Below are 15,027 nucleotides of genomic sequence, written 5' to 3' on the forward strand. Positions count from 1 at the left end.
TCCCATTTTGTCTGTTTTTATCCCTTTCCATAGTTATGCTGAAGCTAAGGGAGTTGTGGTCACTCTCACCAAAATGCTCCCCCACCAAGAGGTCTGTCACCTGGCCAGGTTCATCACCCAGAACTAGATCCAGTATAGCCTCTCCTATTCCTTTTAAAACACCTAAACCCTGGTTCCTGCATCAGGCAATCCTGCCATTCCTTCAGCCAAGTTTCAGTAATGGCCCCAACATCATAGGTCCACGTACTGATCCACGCTCTAAGTTCATCCCCTTTCTTCCTAATACTCCTAGCATTGAAATAGACACATTTCAACCCCCTTAACTGGCTACAATTATGTTCTGACCCCTGCCTGTCCTTCCTCACCGACTCAGAACACAGCATCATGCCCTTGTCCTTCTACCCTAATCTCTGCACTCACATTCTGATTCCCACCCCCCTGCCAAACTAGTTTAAACCCTCCCCAACAGCTCGAGCAAACCTGCCTGCCAGGGTATTTGTCCCTTTCCAGTTCAGGTGCAGCCGTCCTTTTTGTACAGGTCAGACCTTCCCCAGTGGAGATCGCAATGATCCAGAAATCTGAACGCCTGCCCCCTGCACCAACTCTTCAGCCACGCATTCATCTGCCATAAGTTCCTGATCCTACCCTCTCTGTCTCGTGGCACAGGCAGTAATCCCGAGATTATCACCTTGAGGTTCTGCTTTTTAATTTCTTTCCTAACTCCCTGTATTCCTTCTTCAGCATCTCATCCCTACTCCTATCTATGTCATTGGTCCCAACAGGGACCACGACATCTGGCTGCTCACCCTCTCTCCTGAGAATACTGAGAACTTGATTTGAGATATCACTGACCCTGGCACCAGGGAGGCAACAGACCATTCAGGATTCTCAATCTCTCTCACAGAATCTCTTATCTGTCCCCTAACTATCGAATCCCCTATCACCACTGCTCTCCTCTTTTCCCTCCTTTCTTTCTGAGCTGAGGGTCCAGTCTCGGTGCCAGAGATGCGACCACTACAACTTGTCCCTGGTAGGTCGTCCCCACCAACAGTATCCAAAACGGTAAACTTATTGTTGATGGGAACGGCCACAGGGGTGCTCTGCTCTTTCAGTCTATTCCCCTTCCCTCTCCTGACAGTCACCCAGTTACTTGTCTCCTGACTTTTAGAGGTGACTGTCTCCCTGAAACTCTGATATATTACTGCCTCTGCCTCCCGAATGATTCGAAGTTCATCCAGCTCCAGTTCCCTAACTCGGTTTGACAAGAGCTGCAGCTGGATGCACCTTTTGCAGGTGTAGTCATCAGAGACAATTGTGCTCACCCTGACTTCCCACATCCTACAATCGGAGTACCCGACTGCCCTAACTGCAGCCTCCATTACATACTTCTGTTAATTAAATTAATTTTGATTGCCCAATCAGCTGCTTTCTACTGAGTCTGAGCTATTCAAATCTTGATTAACTTGATTGCACAATCCAACTGCCAAAACTTCTTGAGCCAAAGCCTCAGAGGTTCATTCCTTCACTGGCCCACTCACTCACTGGCCACTCTCCACTGGCTGCTCCGCTTGAGTGATCTTATGATCACTCTCCCCTACAGGTTCTTTTACCTTAAGCTCTCTAACCATTTCAGCTTGACTGCACAACACCCGATCCAGAATAGCTGATCCCTTAGCCACAGCCACGAGCTGCTCTAAAAATCCATCTCATAGGCATTCTAGAAATTCCTCCTCTTGGGATCCAGCACCAACCTGGTTTTCCCAATCTATCTACATATTGAAGTCCCCCATGACTATTGTAACATTGCCCCTTTGGCATCCATTTTCTGCCTCCCATTGTAATTTGCAGGCCACATCCTTACTACTGTTTGGGTGTTTGTATACAACTCACATCAGGATCTTTTTACCCTTGGCTCTGTTCACAATCATTAAACATCTTCCGATCCTATGTCACCTCTTTCTAATGATTTGATTTCATTTTTACCAACAGACCCACACCACCCCTCTGTCTGTCTGCCTGTCCTTTCCATACAGTGTGTGTCCTTGGACATTAAGCTCCCAGCTCTAATCCTCTTTCAGCCAGGATTCAGTGATGCCTAAAATATCATACATGTCAATCTGTAACTGTGCTACAAGTTCATCTACCTTATTCCGTATACTGCACACAGTCAATTATAACACCTTCAGTCCTGTATTCACCCTTTGCAATTTTGTTTGCCTTTTACATTGCAACTCATTCTGTTAACTGTAAGTTTGCCCAATCATCAGCCTCTCCTTGTTAGGAGTCTCATTACAGGTTGCCTTTGTCTGTAAACCAACCATTTCATCCTCAGCACTATCACTCTGGTTCCTACCCCCCGCCAACTTAGTTTAAAACCTTCTGAATGTTACGGATTCAGCAACAATAAATATATAAGTGAGGCAGGGTTTTTTATAACAAATAAAACATTTATTAAACACTGAAAAACAAACCCCCAAAAGTAAACAAATGACTACGCAACCGGAAATCAGCTGCTGTGCGGCAGCTTAAACAGTTCATAAAGGAATAAAGTGAAAACAGTTCTTAAAGCGATGTTGCAAAAACAGTTCTTCAAAGTAGTACTGCGAAAGTTCAAAATGCATACAGTCCATTAAAGGAGAGACTTTTTAGACGATTTAAATTCTCTTTAACATCGTGTTGTTGCGGTTCCCAGTCGAACTATACTTTTCCCTGAGAATTTACGAAGATGAAAATGAAATGGCTTAAAGATGCTGACCTTTTCTTGACGAAACTGTGCACCAAACCCTTTCTGCTCTCAGCGCAGGGGCTAACACAGGCACAGCCAACGAATTCCTTCCAAATGACGATCAAACAGGGTCAAACCTGTTTCACTGTCGAAATTGACTTTCCTCGATCTTTTAGCTCCCGAACTCCGATCTTCACTCTCCACTGATTCTTAACTGGCAGTATTATAAAGAAACTGCCGGCAATGACCTTTTAAACTTTAGGCATTAAATAAAACTCCATCTTTCAACGGAACTGCGTCATAATATTGGACCACGCAGTGGCATGGAGTCAGAATGGCAAATCCAGCCACAAACTGCCCCTCCTCACAGGAAGGGGTTCTCCTTTTATACCCTGTAAAAAAAAATGTCACATGACCTCTACTGGCAGGAAAATGACGTCACTCCACCATCACGAGACCACTACCTTAAGTCCAGTATAGCTTCAAGATCACTGTTCCGTGACAAGTACAAGATACCCATGGGTACGTAACACGAACAACTCTAGCAAATCTACCCACAAGGATATTGACCCCTCTCAGGTTCGGATGTAACTTGTTACTTTTGTACTGATCGTACCTTCCCCAGAAGAGATCCCAATGATCCAGAAATCTGAACCCCTGTCCCCTGCATCAGTTCCTCGGCCACGCATTCACTTGTCAAATCACCCTATTCTTACCCTCACTGGCACACGGCACAGGCAGCAATCCAGAGATTGCTACGCTGGAGGTCCTGTTTCTCAGCTTTCTGTCTAGCTCCCTAAAATCTCTTCTCAGGACCTCCTCTCCTTGCCTGTCTATGTCATTGGTGCCGATATGCTCCAAGTCCTCTGGCTGCTCACCCTTGTCTTTAAGAATGCCTCAGACCCGATCCAAGACATCCCTGACTCTGGCACCAGGGAGGCAACATACCATCCTGGTGTCTCTATCACAGAATCTTGTCTCTATTCCTCTGACTAAGGAATCTCCTGTCTATACTGCAGTCCTCTTCACCTCTCTGCTCTGCCGAGCCACTGCACTACGGTTACTGTAGCTCCCCTCAGTAGGTCTACCCTACAACAGTATCTGAAGTTATATACCTATTATTGAGGGGACCGGCCCCAGGGGCACTCTGTACTGGCTGTGCATTTCCCCTCCTTCTCCTGACAGTCACCCAGTTACCTGGCTCCCTCAATCTAGGGGTGACTATCTCCCTGTAGCTCCTGTCTATTATCTCCTTATGAGTCAAAGGTCATTGAGCTGCAGCTCCAGTTCCTTAATACATTCTCTCAGAAGCTGCAGGGTAGTAATCTCTGGACTGCTGCCTGTGCCACATGCCCGTGAGGGTAAGAACAGGATGATTTGGCAGGTGAACATGAGGCTGAGGAACTGGTACAGCAGTCAGGAGTTAAGAACAAAAGAGAAAGTTACCTCACCCAAGCCTGATGAGCCAAAGCCACTGTAAATACCGATACGTACCGGTACACACAAAAGAATGGCCACTCCACTTGCACCTGCATTACTTTTATTTGCCCTTTCAAATGAATCCCTCTCTGTTGATTGGTTGCCACATAACTCAGAGAAATGGCTGTGAAGCTCTGCCTGTTAAACCTTGATATCAAAATTAAGAAAGGTACTGGATGATCTTCAAGTATGTCATTGAAAAACTCAAACATTTCAAGGGTAAAATAGTGAAATGAAAATGCCACGAAGTTTTACAAGGTCTGTCTGGTTCCTGATACCATCTGTGATAAAGTAGCCAGTGAGCCAGATCACATGGAGGCTGAAGGAATTCTTTCTGAGGTTGACTGGAGCCCATGGGCAATGTCAATGGCACCAATAGCCAAGACGACTGGGTCTGTCAGGATCTGTGGTGTGGCATCTGTTAGTCTCATGAGACCATGGATCTGCGCCCTCTCCAGGACGCAGGCCTGGGCAAGGTTTTTATGTGGAAAACCGGCAGTTGCCCGTGCAGTGAGTCTCCCCTCTCTGTTGTCCAAGGGCCGATACTGTCAGGATCTGTGGTAATTTTGTGGTAATCAACTAATTAACAAAGGTAGATCAATACCCTCTGCCTACGGTAGAGGATATCTTGGCAAACCTTTTTGGAGGAAAACTCTTTGACAAAGTGGACTTAGCTGAGACCTATGTACAGATGGAGATGGAATAATACTCCAAAGTGTTTCTCACCATCACAAAGGGCTTTATCGCTATAATTGTCTTATTTCTGGAGTAACATCTGCATCTGCACTCCGGCAGAAAGCTATGGACCAGGTGCTGCAAGGCTGCCCAGGCACTCAGTGTTACCCGGATGACATCATTGTTACTGGAAAGATGACAAGAAACTTCTCCACAATCTCAAAACAGTGTTAAAAAGATTAGAAGATTATGTGATCAGAACACTTTGCAACAAGTGTTAATTCTTTAAACCAAACATCACTTACTGTGGTCACACCATTGTAGCACAAGAATTGCACAAGACTTCTCAGAAAATTCAAGCAGTGGTGGATGCCCCTCGGTCACAGTTGTATTCCTTTTCATTTTCAATTACTTTCAATTTTCATTCCTTTTCAATTACTACAACAGGTTTCAGCCAGACCTGACTACTGTGCTCCTCTTCTTGAACTCATTACTACAGGTCAGGAACAAATAGCAACAGACGAAGCTGTGTGAGGTGGTTTCCAAAAGGTAAAGGAAATGATGTTGTACTTACCTTGTCCTGTAAAGTTTGCTCTGCACTGTTCTGGATGCTAACTGATCCAGAAGACTGCACTTCCTGCAGTCCCAGAGTCAACACCTACAACCCAGGCGGAGGTCCCAGAGCCTGAGGGTGTTTCACAAGTCTCACCTGCCATCAGTGTGCTCCTCTTGTCAGGAAAGGCATTACCCCAGGAGAATAAGAAATCCTCCATGATGAGTAGATCTCGAGGCCTGAATGGGACAATTTAAAGTTTAATATGTTGTGGATGTCTGTATAGTAGTTGAATTACTGAATGTACTTAGGTTGACAATCCTGATAAAGGATCTAACCCAAAACGTCCACTGTTTATTCATTTCCATAGCCACTGCCTGACCTGCTGAGTTCTTACAGCAATCTTTGTATGTGTTGCTTCAGATTTCCAGCATCTGCAGATTTTAAAAACAAGAATTGAGTAATACACACAAAATGCTGGAGGAACTCTACTGACGTGATGAGGACACCCTCAGGTTGAGAAACAACACCTTTTATTCCATCTGGGTAGCCTCCAAGCAGGTGGCACGAACATCATTTTGCAAACTTCAGGTAATGCCCCCTCCCCCTTCACCAGTCCTCATCCCTTTTGTTTTTCTCACCTTATCTCTTTGCCTGTCCTTTGCCTCCCTCTGGTACTTCCCCCCCCCCTTCTTCCATGGCCTTCTATGCATATCAGACCTGTATCTCTTTCACCAATCAACCTCCCAGCTCTTTGCGTCATCCCTCCCCCCCCCCTCCCGGTTTCATCTATCACCTTGTGCTTCTCTCTCATCACCCCCCACCTTTCAAATCTACTCCTCAGCTTTTTTTCTCCAGTCCTGCCAAACGGTCTCAGCCCCAAGCATGGACTGTACCTTTCTTCCATAGATGCTGCCTGGCCTGCTGAGTTCCTCTAGCAAAATATTATCTGCAGATTTTCTCATTTTTCTGCATTCTATGTTGAGTTGGAGTTTATAGCTAAGCAAGGGGGAGTGTTGTGTATTTAATATTTCAGTAGTATTTGAGTAATCTTGTAAATACACAAACACCAGGAAATCTGCAGATGCTGGAAATTGAAGCCATACACACAAAATGCTGATGGAACGCAACAAGTCAGGCAGCATCTATAGGGAGAAGCACAGTTAGTCCTGACGAAAGGTCTCAGCCTGAAACAGCAACAGTGCTTCTCCCTATAGATGCTGCCTGGCCTGCTGTGTTCCACCAGCATTTTGTGTGTGAATCTTGTAAATATGTTGTTTGACTAAACATCCTTTGTTTAAATAATTCATTGTGTAATAATGTCACACGTCATATGCGCGCGTCTCACTGAAAGTGTAAAGGGAGCTCACAAGTTCTCCCGTGTTTTTCTTCCAATTAGTTTGATGTTGTAGAGTCACATCGCCGAGGCGCGGCACCCGAACGGGTAAAACGTTAAAGGCACTTCCAGGGAAGTGGCAGTATCGTCATCGCAATTGAAACTTGCATTTATGAGCCGGGAGACGAAACGTTCAAAGCTTCTCCTGAAATTCCGCAGCCCGTCACTTAAGAAAATCACGGGGGAGTGGGGTGGCATTACAGGAAAGGAGGGAAAGGCAGGTAAATGTGAGAGGAAAGGACGGGAGAATTGTGAGTGGGAATGGATAGGAGTGAGGCGGAATTTCAGTAGGGAAGGGGAACGAGAATATGCGGAAACTGGTAGGAGAGGGGCGGAATGCAGAATAACTCGGGTTGTGGAGGGGCGGGATGCGAGGGAACTGCGGTTAGCGATGGCCGGGATGCGGGGGAACTGCGGTTAGCGATGGCCGGGATGCGGGGGAACTGCGATTAGCGATGGCCGGGATGCGGGGGAACTGCGGTTAGCGATGGCCGGGATGCGGGGGAACTGCGGTTAGCGATGGCCGGGATGCGGGGGAACTGCGATTAGCGATGGCCGGGATGCGGGGGAACTGCGGTTAGCGATGGCCGGGATGCGGGGGAACTGCGGTTAGCGATGGCCGGGATGCGGAGAAACTGGGGTTGCGGAGGGGTGGGATGCGGGGGAACTGGGGTTGCGGAGGGATGGGATGCGGGGGAACTGGGGTTGCGGAGGGACGGGATGCGGGGGAACTGGGGTTGCGGAGGGGCGGGATGCGGGGGAACTGGGGTTGCGGAGGGGCGGGATGCGGGGGAACTGCGGTTAGCGATGGCCGGGATGCGGGGGAACTGCGGTTAGCGATGGCCGGGATGCGGAGAAACTGGGGTTGCGGAGGGGTGGGATGCGGGGGAACTGGGGTTGCGGAGGGATGGGATGCGGGGGAACTGGGGTTGCGGAGGGACGGGATGCGGGGGAACTGGGGTTGCGGAGGGGCGGGATGCGGGGGAACTGGGGTTGCGGAGGGGCGGGATGCGGGGGAACTGCGGTTAGCGATGGCCGGGATGCGGGGGAACTGCGGTTAGCGATGGCCGGGATGCGGGGGAACTGCGGTTAGCGATGGCCGGGATGCGGGGGAACTGCGGTTAGCGATGGCCGGGATGCGGGGGAACTGCGGTTAGCGATGGCCGGGATGCGGGGGAACTGGGGTTGCGGAGGGACGGGATGCGGGGGAACTGGGGTTGCGGAGGGGCGGGATGCGGGGGAACTGGGGTTGCGGAGGGACGGGATGCGGGGGAACTGGGGTTGCGGAGGGGCGGGATGCGGGGGAACTGGGGTTGCGGAGGGGCGGGATGCGGGGGAACTGGGGTTGCGGAGGGGCGGGATGCGGGGGAACTGGGGTTGCGGAGGGGCGGGATGCGGGGGAACTGGGGTTGGGGAGGGGCGGGATGCGGGGGAACCGCGGTTGGGGAGGGACGGGATGCGGGGGAACTGGGGTTGGGGAGGGGTGGGATAACGGAAGGGACCCCAGAGTCCCACGAAGTGAAAAATAAAAACTGAAACTCCGAAACAAAAACAGAAAAGTCCTGATGAAAGTTCTCCGGGTGAGACGTCTGTTTTCCGCCGATACCATCTGACTCGCTGAGTTCCTCCAGTATTTTGTTTGTGTTGGTCAAAACCGGAAAATATCCTCGACCTGAAACGTTGATGCAGTTTTTCGAGACCTGAGTACTGCCGACATTTTCTGTTCATTTCCGGCTGGATACAACTGCATAACAATTGAACGTGTTCCGCCAGTAATACGGTGATATCCTGTCCCCGTTGGTGTCTCCTCTCGGGGTGGAGACGGGATGCTGCCTGCTTCGCTCTTTAAAACCCAGGGATTTGAAGCCTCTGGGTGCCAATGAGGAGGTTCATACGGATTCTGTCCAAATTAATATTAGAAAGATTAGTTTAACGCTTTTGATTTTGTATACCCAGTGAACGAATATATCACCTTAAATACAATAATGATAGAGTCAACTCTTCTATTAAGCGCGGTTACAGTACGTTTGAAAGGAAGTCAGGAATCTTCTGAATCACATGTGGTTCCGTGTTTGTTTCTGGAGGATTACGGCAGTGACAGAAGGCGTTCCGTTTTAATCCATTAACCGCTGATTAACCCTAGAGACCAACTCCGTCCGCTTCACAAATGCCACTGCCAACGGTTTCATCCGCAGCCCAGCAGCAGCGGAACCGCCGTTCCCCCTCGAAGGTTTGTGCTTTAAAGTATTGGAATGGCCCCACTTCGGTGGGCGGACGGATGGGCCGGCCAGTCCGTAACCGGAGAACATTTGACCAAAGTACGGTTTTCATTCGCGACCTGAATGTGATGGCGCCACGGATGGGAAAGGACATACAAGCGTACTGTTGGGAAGAAAGAGTTAGAAAGAAAGAAGCCGGGAGGTTAGATGACGATGACATGTTATGATTCGTCCCAGATGCATTGTTCGTAGCAGTTTTGTTACCTGTCGTGAGCTTTTTGTCGTGAGGTTTTAGGAAAGATGCAGTTAAGCTGAAAAGACGTACAAGAATGTTGCCAGGATTCGAGGGGTTGGACTTCATTCCTTGGAGCAGAAGAGTCCTATAGGCATCTTAGAAGTGTTTAAGATCACGGGAGGGGCATAAGTAAGTTTGATTCACGCAGTCTTTTTTCTCTCCAGGATTTGGAGAAACAAAAAACGAGAGGACATAGGCTGAAGATGAGATTTACTGGAAAGCTGCAGGGCAAGTTGTTCATGCGGAAGCTGGAACAAGCTGCCAGAGGAAAAGGATAGGAGAGGTTTATGGTGTGCAGGGATGGCCATCTTGATCGGTGTGGACTGGTCTGAACTGAGATAGAACAAAGTTTGGTCAGGCCCAATGCAAACAGCTCACAGAAATGTTGGAAACACAGCAAGTCAGGCAGTGTCTGGGGTGGGGGGAGAGGGATAAATCAGCCATATCCTACCTGCAGATCTGGGTGGAGGTGGAGAGCTGTCAGCGGGCTGCAGCATTTGGGTTGGGACACTCACCACCACCTTCCTTTGCTCCACTAACCTTAGCCACTGAACCACTTCTGCCTCCCACCCCCTTGGCTGTAAACCCTTTCATGGGCCTGGAAAGGAACTACCCGCACCCCCTCCACAGTGGCTGCCCAACCTACTGAGTGTTTATTGTGGATGTTCTGGTAAAGTTTAAGCATTTGAGATGGTTCTTGGGGTGTGTCAGTGATGAATGTGCCTTTTACAGGAAGGTTTTCCCACAATCTGCACTCGGGCCAAGTCTTCATGTGGTGTCAGCCATGGCTGTTCTGGGAGTGCGGTTCACCAGGAGACAGAGAGACAAACTGGCCCAGACGCTGCGGATGTTGAACTGGGTGTTGGTGCTGATGGGGATGGTTTTGATCAGCCTAGGGATCTACCTCACCCTGGAGATGAGGAAACGCAGTGAGGTAATGGTGATCGGTGGAGCAACCTCTCTCCCCAACGTGCTGGTGGTGGTGGGAGCCATCGCCTGTGGCATCAACCTGCTGGGGAGCAACATCTGCCATGACTGCTGGGACAACAAATTCTCCCGCTGGAGGCTGCTCATGATTCCCTACATCACCTGCACCACCTTCTTAACCTTCTTCATCCTGGTGGGGGCTTTGTTGTGCTACAGCATGAGGAGCACACTGGAGGAATCCCTCTTCTTGGGCCTCCAGCATGCCATGAGGTTCTACAGGGACACCGACGCCCCGGGCCACTGCTTCCTCAAGAAGACCATGGATGAGCTGCACATGGAGTTCCGTTGCTGTGGCAACAACGGCTTCAGGGACTGGTTTGAGATCCAGTGGATCAGCTCACGCTATCTGGACATGAACTCCAAAGAGGTCCAAGAGTAAGTGGAAGGGAGGGGTGGGATATGATAGGATAGAAAAGAGAAGCTGGGTTGCAGCATAAACAATATCAACCCTGCTCCCCTATCCTGTGATTTCCCCCTTGGCATTAATGTATCTATCCTCATCTCTAATATATATATTGAATGTGGCTGCTTGGAGATTCAATTGATATCAATAAATCAAGACATTTCCATTTTCTCTCCCCCTTCACCCCAATCCTAATATTTGACTCAATATACTAACCTGCAAATACCCTTCTTCCTGCTCCACTCCATCTTCAGTCCAGTTTATGTTCAGTTTAATTCAGGAATCTCAAATCCCTCATTCCCAAACCATTGTGAATTCTTAGCCTCACAGGACTTGGGCCCAAACTCTCAAAAAGACATCACCACCGGCTGCCCTCCCAACGCAACATCTGTTGTAAGCAGTTCTGGCTGCTGTGGGTATGAATTCTTCAGACTCAGAGGCTTTCCCAGGACACCACACTGAGAAGGAAGTGGGCAAAGATAGCTGTACAAATGGTCTACTGTTGCAAAATCTTTCCATCTGCAATAAATTAGGTTACTATTGCTAAATAGAAATTTTTAAAGAACCGATGCTGAAAATCTTGAATAAAAACAGGAAATGCTGGAGATGCTCAGCAGCTTAGGCAGTATCTTTGGAGAGAGGCATTCACTTAGACAATGAGTCTTCAACTTGAAAGGTTAACCCTGTCTCAGTCTGCCTGTCATTTACTGAACGTTGAAATATGGATGGAGTGGGGCAGGTTAACAGGAGCAACAAAGCTGTGATGACATTGTAAGTGGAGCCACAACTGGATTCTTGAGTTAAATGTAGTGGCAGTGAGAAAGGCGTGGGGAAATGCACACGAAGGGTTTGAGGAAGCACGAGCAAGGAAGGAGTGAAAGTGGCGTTCGAACAAAAACAGAACACAACTAGTGAATGGCCACCTTTGGCACGTTGGGTGATGAGCTAAACATCCACCCTTCACATGTCTGAACTCCAGCAAGGTCATTCACATTACTTGATGAGATTACTGATACAAGGTGGAGAAGCTGGGGGAAGGAAGGGGTTAATGAAGGAGGACCTGGAGGGGTGGAAGAGGGAGAGGACAAGGGTGGGGATCTGAGGAAGGTGGTATGGGAGAAAGTGGGATCGATGTGTGTGTGGTTAGTACAGGGTGGCATTGTGCAGTTGGCATCTGTGTGCACAGGGGGAGTGGGGGTGTGTGTGTGCGGAGATTGGAGACGGATGTGGGGGTTTGGATGTGCGTAACATACTGTAATAAAATGAATGTGAATAAAACCAATGAGTAAATAAGGTAGAGTTATAAAGATTGGTGTTAAGTTCCTGTCCTCTGTATGTTGCAGCATGTCTCCCAGAAACATAGCTCAACGAGAAGCACAGTATAGCTTAAAAATATAATGACATTCTAACACTGTGTAGAAATCAGAATAATTCATTTTTGTTAAACTTATTGCTCATTATCAAAGAAGTGTCTCATAAACTGCTTCTGTCAGTATCACACAAAGCTCTGAAGGAACTTGGTCAGGCAGCATCTGTGGAGGGAAGTGGACAGTGAATATTTAGAGTCAATCCTTAATCTGGTCCAGATGAATCTTCAAAGGTGGGAGCGTGAAATATTCACTAATTATGAACCATTGTTATTACTGAAAATGTGCAATCCCCATTAAAATATCAAATAATTCATACCATACTAAATATATTTATATTTTTCCTGTAAAAAGCAGCACCTTGATCATTGATCACACAGTTGGTGGGGGGGAGGGTGCAAATATAATTGGCAGCACTTGATTGATGCCCAGACAAGAGTGACTCTGTGCCCATCGTAGCTCAACATGTTTGGGAGTCTAACTTGCACTATTACACATTCTCAGAGTTTGGTTCTCTTGGCTTGTTTGTATATTTAGTGATACAGCGCTGAGTAGGCCATTCCAGTCCTGCAAACCCTGATTAATCCTAATCCTAATGCCCTGACTGGTAATAGCATTGCACTCGCCGCTACAACACCATGGTATCTGAATGGAGTAAAGCTGCAGGGAACTCTGAAGGAGGCAGAGAGCAGGAATGGTCTCTGGCACTTATTGCTCTGTGGGTCTGTGGGATAGAGGCAGTGCCCTGAATGCAGGAAATGCATCAGGTTCTTCAGCTGCTAATTACAATGTAATTTAATCTGCAAGCCAAGTAGCAAGACACAATCAAAGGGACAGAAAATGATCAAAGGGAATAATATCTCTACCAACTGGCTTCGGAGTTCTTTGCATTTTGGTCTGATCAGTAATCCTAACGGTTGTCAATCAAAAGATGAAGAAACGCATTAGTCAGTGCCCCAAGGATGCAGGTGTCACATTGACAGACACACGTGGGAAATAAAGATGGCAATTTGGAAAAATGTTACAAGAGCCATAGAGCTGTGGAGGCAGATTGGTTCTTGCCTTTCAAAAGCATATTAGATATACAAAAAATATTTCCAGCCACGAGGAAGGAGAAAGGACTGGGTCTAATGGAATAAGTCTTTCAAAGAGCTTGTCTGGTTAACTGGCTGAATGGGTTGTCTCTGAGAGTCCATTGACTTACTTTTTGGGTTAACTGAAGTTAAATCAGTGTTGTATTATGTTCACGTGCGAGCTGTTCTCCCACTGTAGTCGCCTGAGGAGTAACGTGGATGGGAAGTATTTGTTGGATGGCATTCCCTTCAGCTGCTGCAACCTCAACTCGCCCCGTCCTTGTATCCAATTTCAACTCACCAACAATTCAGCCCATTACAACTACGACTACCTGACTGAAGAGATGAACCAGTGGATGACAGGCTGTCGACAGGCACTACTGGATCATTACGCCCCGATTGTGCAGTCTATCGGGCTCTGCATGCTGTTCATCTGGCTCTTTGAGGTAAGCCATCACAGCAGAGTATGCTGTAACTCCCTTCCTCCCCTTTCTGTCATTGCTGGCTGCACCAAGCTGCAAACTTAGAACTATTTTTTGAAGACTCCAGCTTCTCAGTCAGAAAGTTGTGGGGAAAAGCCTATTCATGAAATTGAGTACGAAACCCTGAGCTGGTGACCCAAGGGCTCTCATACTGAGAGCGTATGCTGTAACAAATGCTTCTTTCAGGTGAGGTGATAAACTGAGGCCTTACCTGGCCTCTCAGTCTGTGGAGGAGGAAATGTTAAGTTCCACTCTGTCTGAGCTAATATTTTCTTCTGACTTACAGAGAGTCCCCAGCTATGACAGAGTTCTGTTTCTGAGCAGAAATGAATAGAAACAGTGTGTGGGAGAGGATCATAGAAACGGCTGTGGTGGAGAGCAAGATCCATCTTCTTGCATCCAAAGGTCCCCCAAACATTAATTTGTATGTAGAGGGTTGTACATGTGTGACCCAGGGAGAATCTGTACCCATCAGTGTGAAATCCTACCATGAGCAGAATTTCTCAGTCCATGTCACCATAGTTTCAAAAATACCTAACGGATTGCACTGTGCATTTATGTTGGCTATAGAGATGCGTCTGTCTGTCTTTGCTAACAAAATAATTACTGTTTGGCTGCAGATTTTGGTTCTGATTGGTGTCAGGTATCTACAGACTGCAATGGAGAACATTCAGATCCAGGGTGACCCAGACAGTGCGTCGGAGGGTTGGCTACTGCAGAACAACTTTGTGGAAAAAGCCACAACAAACTTCAACATCGTTAAAAACCTGCACAAAGTTGATCAGATATCCACAATCTCAGGAGTGGAAGATCTCAATACCATTGCCAAGTATGGACCAGAAAATATTCTGCCCCAAATTATCACCACCAGTTAACGTTGGTGGCATCTCTCTTGGCTCTTTAAGCTCCTGCTTCAGAATGATGTGAATTTTAGTTTCAATGTGATTGAGTGTATGGCTGTGGAGAGGTAACTACTCTAACAATGCTGTGACTAAGTATTTATAATGGACATCTTTGAGTAATATACCTTTAATACAGCCTTCAACTGATGGTCAACCATTGATATTGTGGGAAGTTAGGTTAGTTTCAGTAGAAATCACAGCACCCTCTGGTAGAGAAATAGATAAACTTATTTTCCTTTAAAGAATTAACATTTAAGGATTGAAATCCAAAATCATTATAGACCATCACAGGAAATCTATAGTGGAATCTGTTTTTGTTGAAAAAATTGCATTAATTAGGATGATTTTAAGTTGGAAATATGGAAACAGCAAGCTTCCCCCTTCTCTTCTCTTCCCCCTTAGAGAGAGAGAGAGACTGGCGTGTCAAATCTGCCGTGGCAAATGATTTGTTTTTGTTGGACTGCAGATCAC

General features: G+C 47.3%; 1 protein-coding gene across 1 annotated transcript; it reads left to right on the plus strand.

Moving 5' to 3' along the window:
* Positions 1-8,938: 8,938 nt before the first annotated feature.
* On the plus strand, positions 8,939-14,529 carry prph2la (peripherin 2-like a). The gene is made up of 4 exons (XM_059990038.1): positions 8,939-9,058; positions 10,075-10,704; positions 13,372-13,618; positions 14,275-14,529. Exons 2-4 carry the CDS (start codon positions 10,127-10,129, stop codon positions 14,527-14,529), a joined length of 1,080 nt encoding a protein of 359 aa, XP_059846021.1. The 5' UTR covers positions 8,939-9,058; positions 10,075-10,126.
* The last annotated feature ends 498 nt before the right edge of the window (positions 14,530-15,027 follow it).

Source organism: Hypanus sabinus, chromosome 2 (genome assembly GCF_030144855.1).
Source record: "Hypanus sabinus isolate sHypSab1 chromosome 2, sHypSab1.hap1, whole genome shotgun sequence".
Lineage (NCBI taxonomy): Eukaryota > Metazoa > Chordata > Chondrichthyes > Myliobatiformes > Dasyatidae > Hypanus > Hypanus sabinus.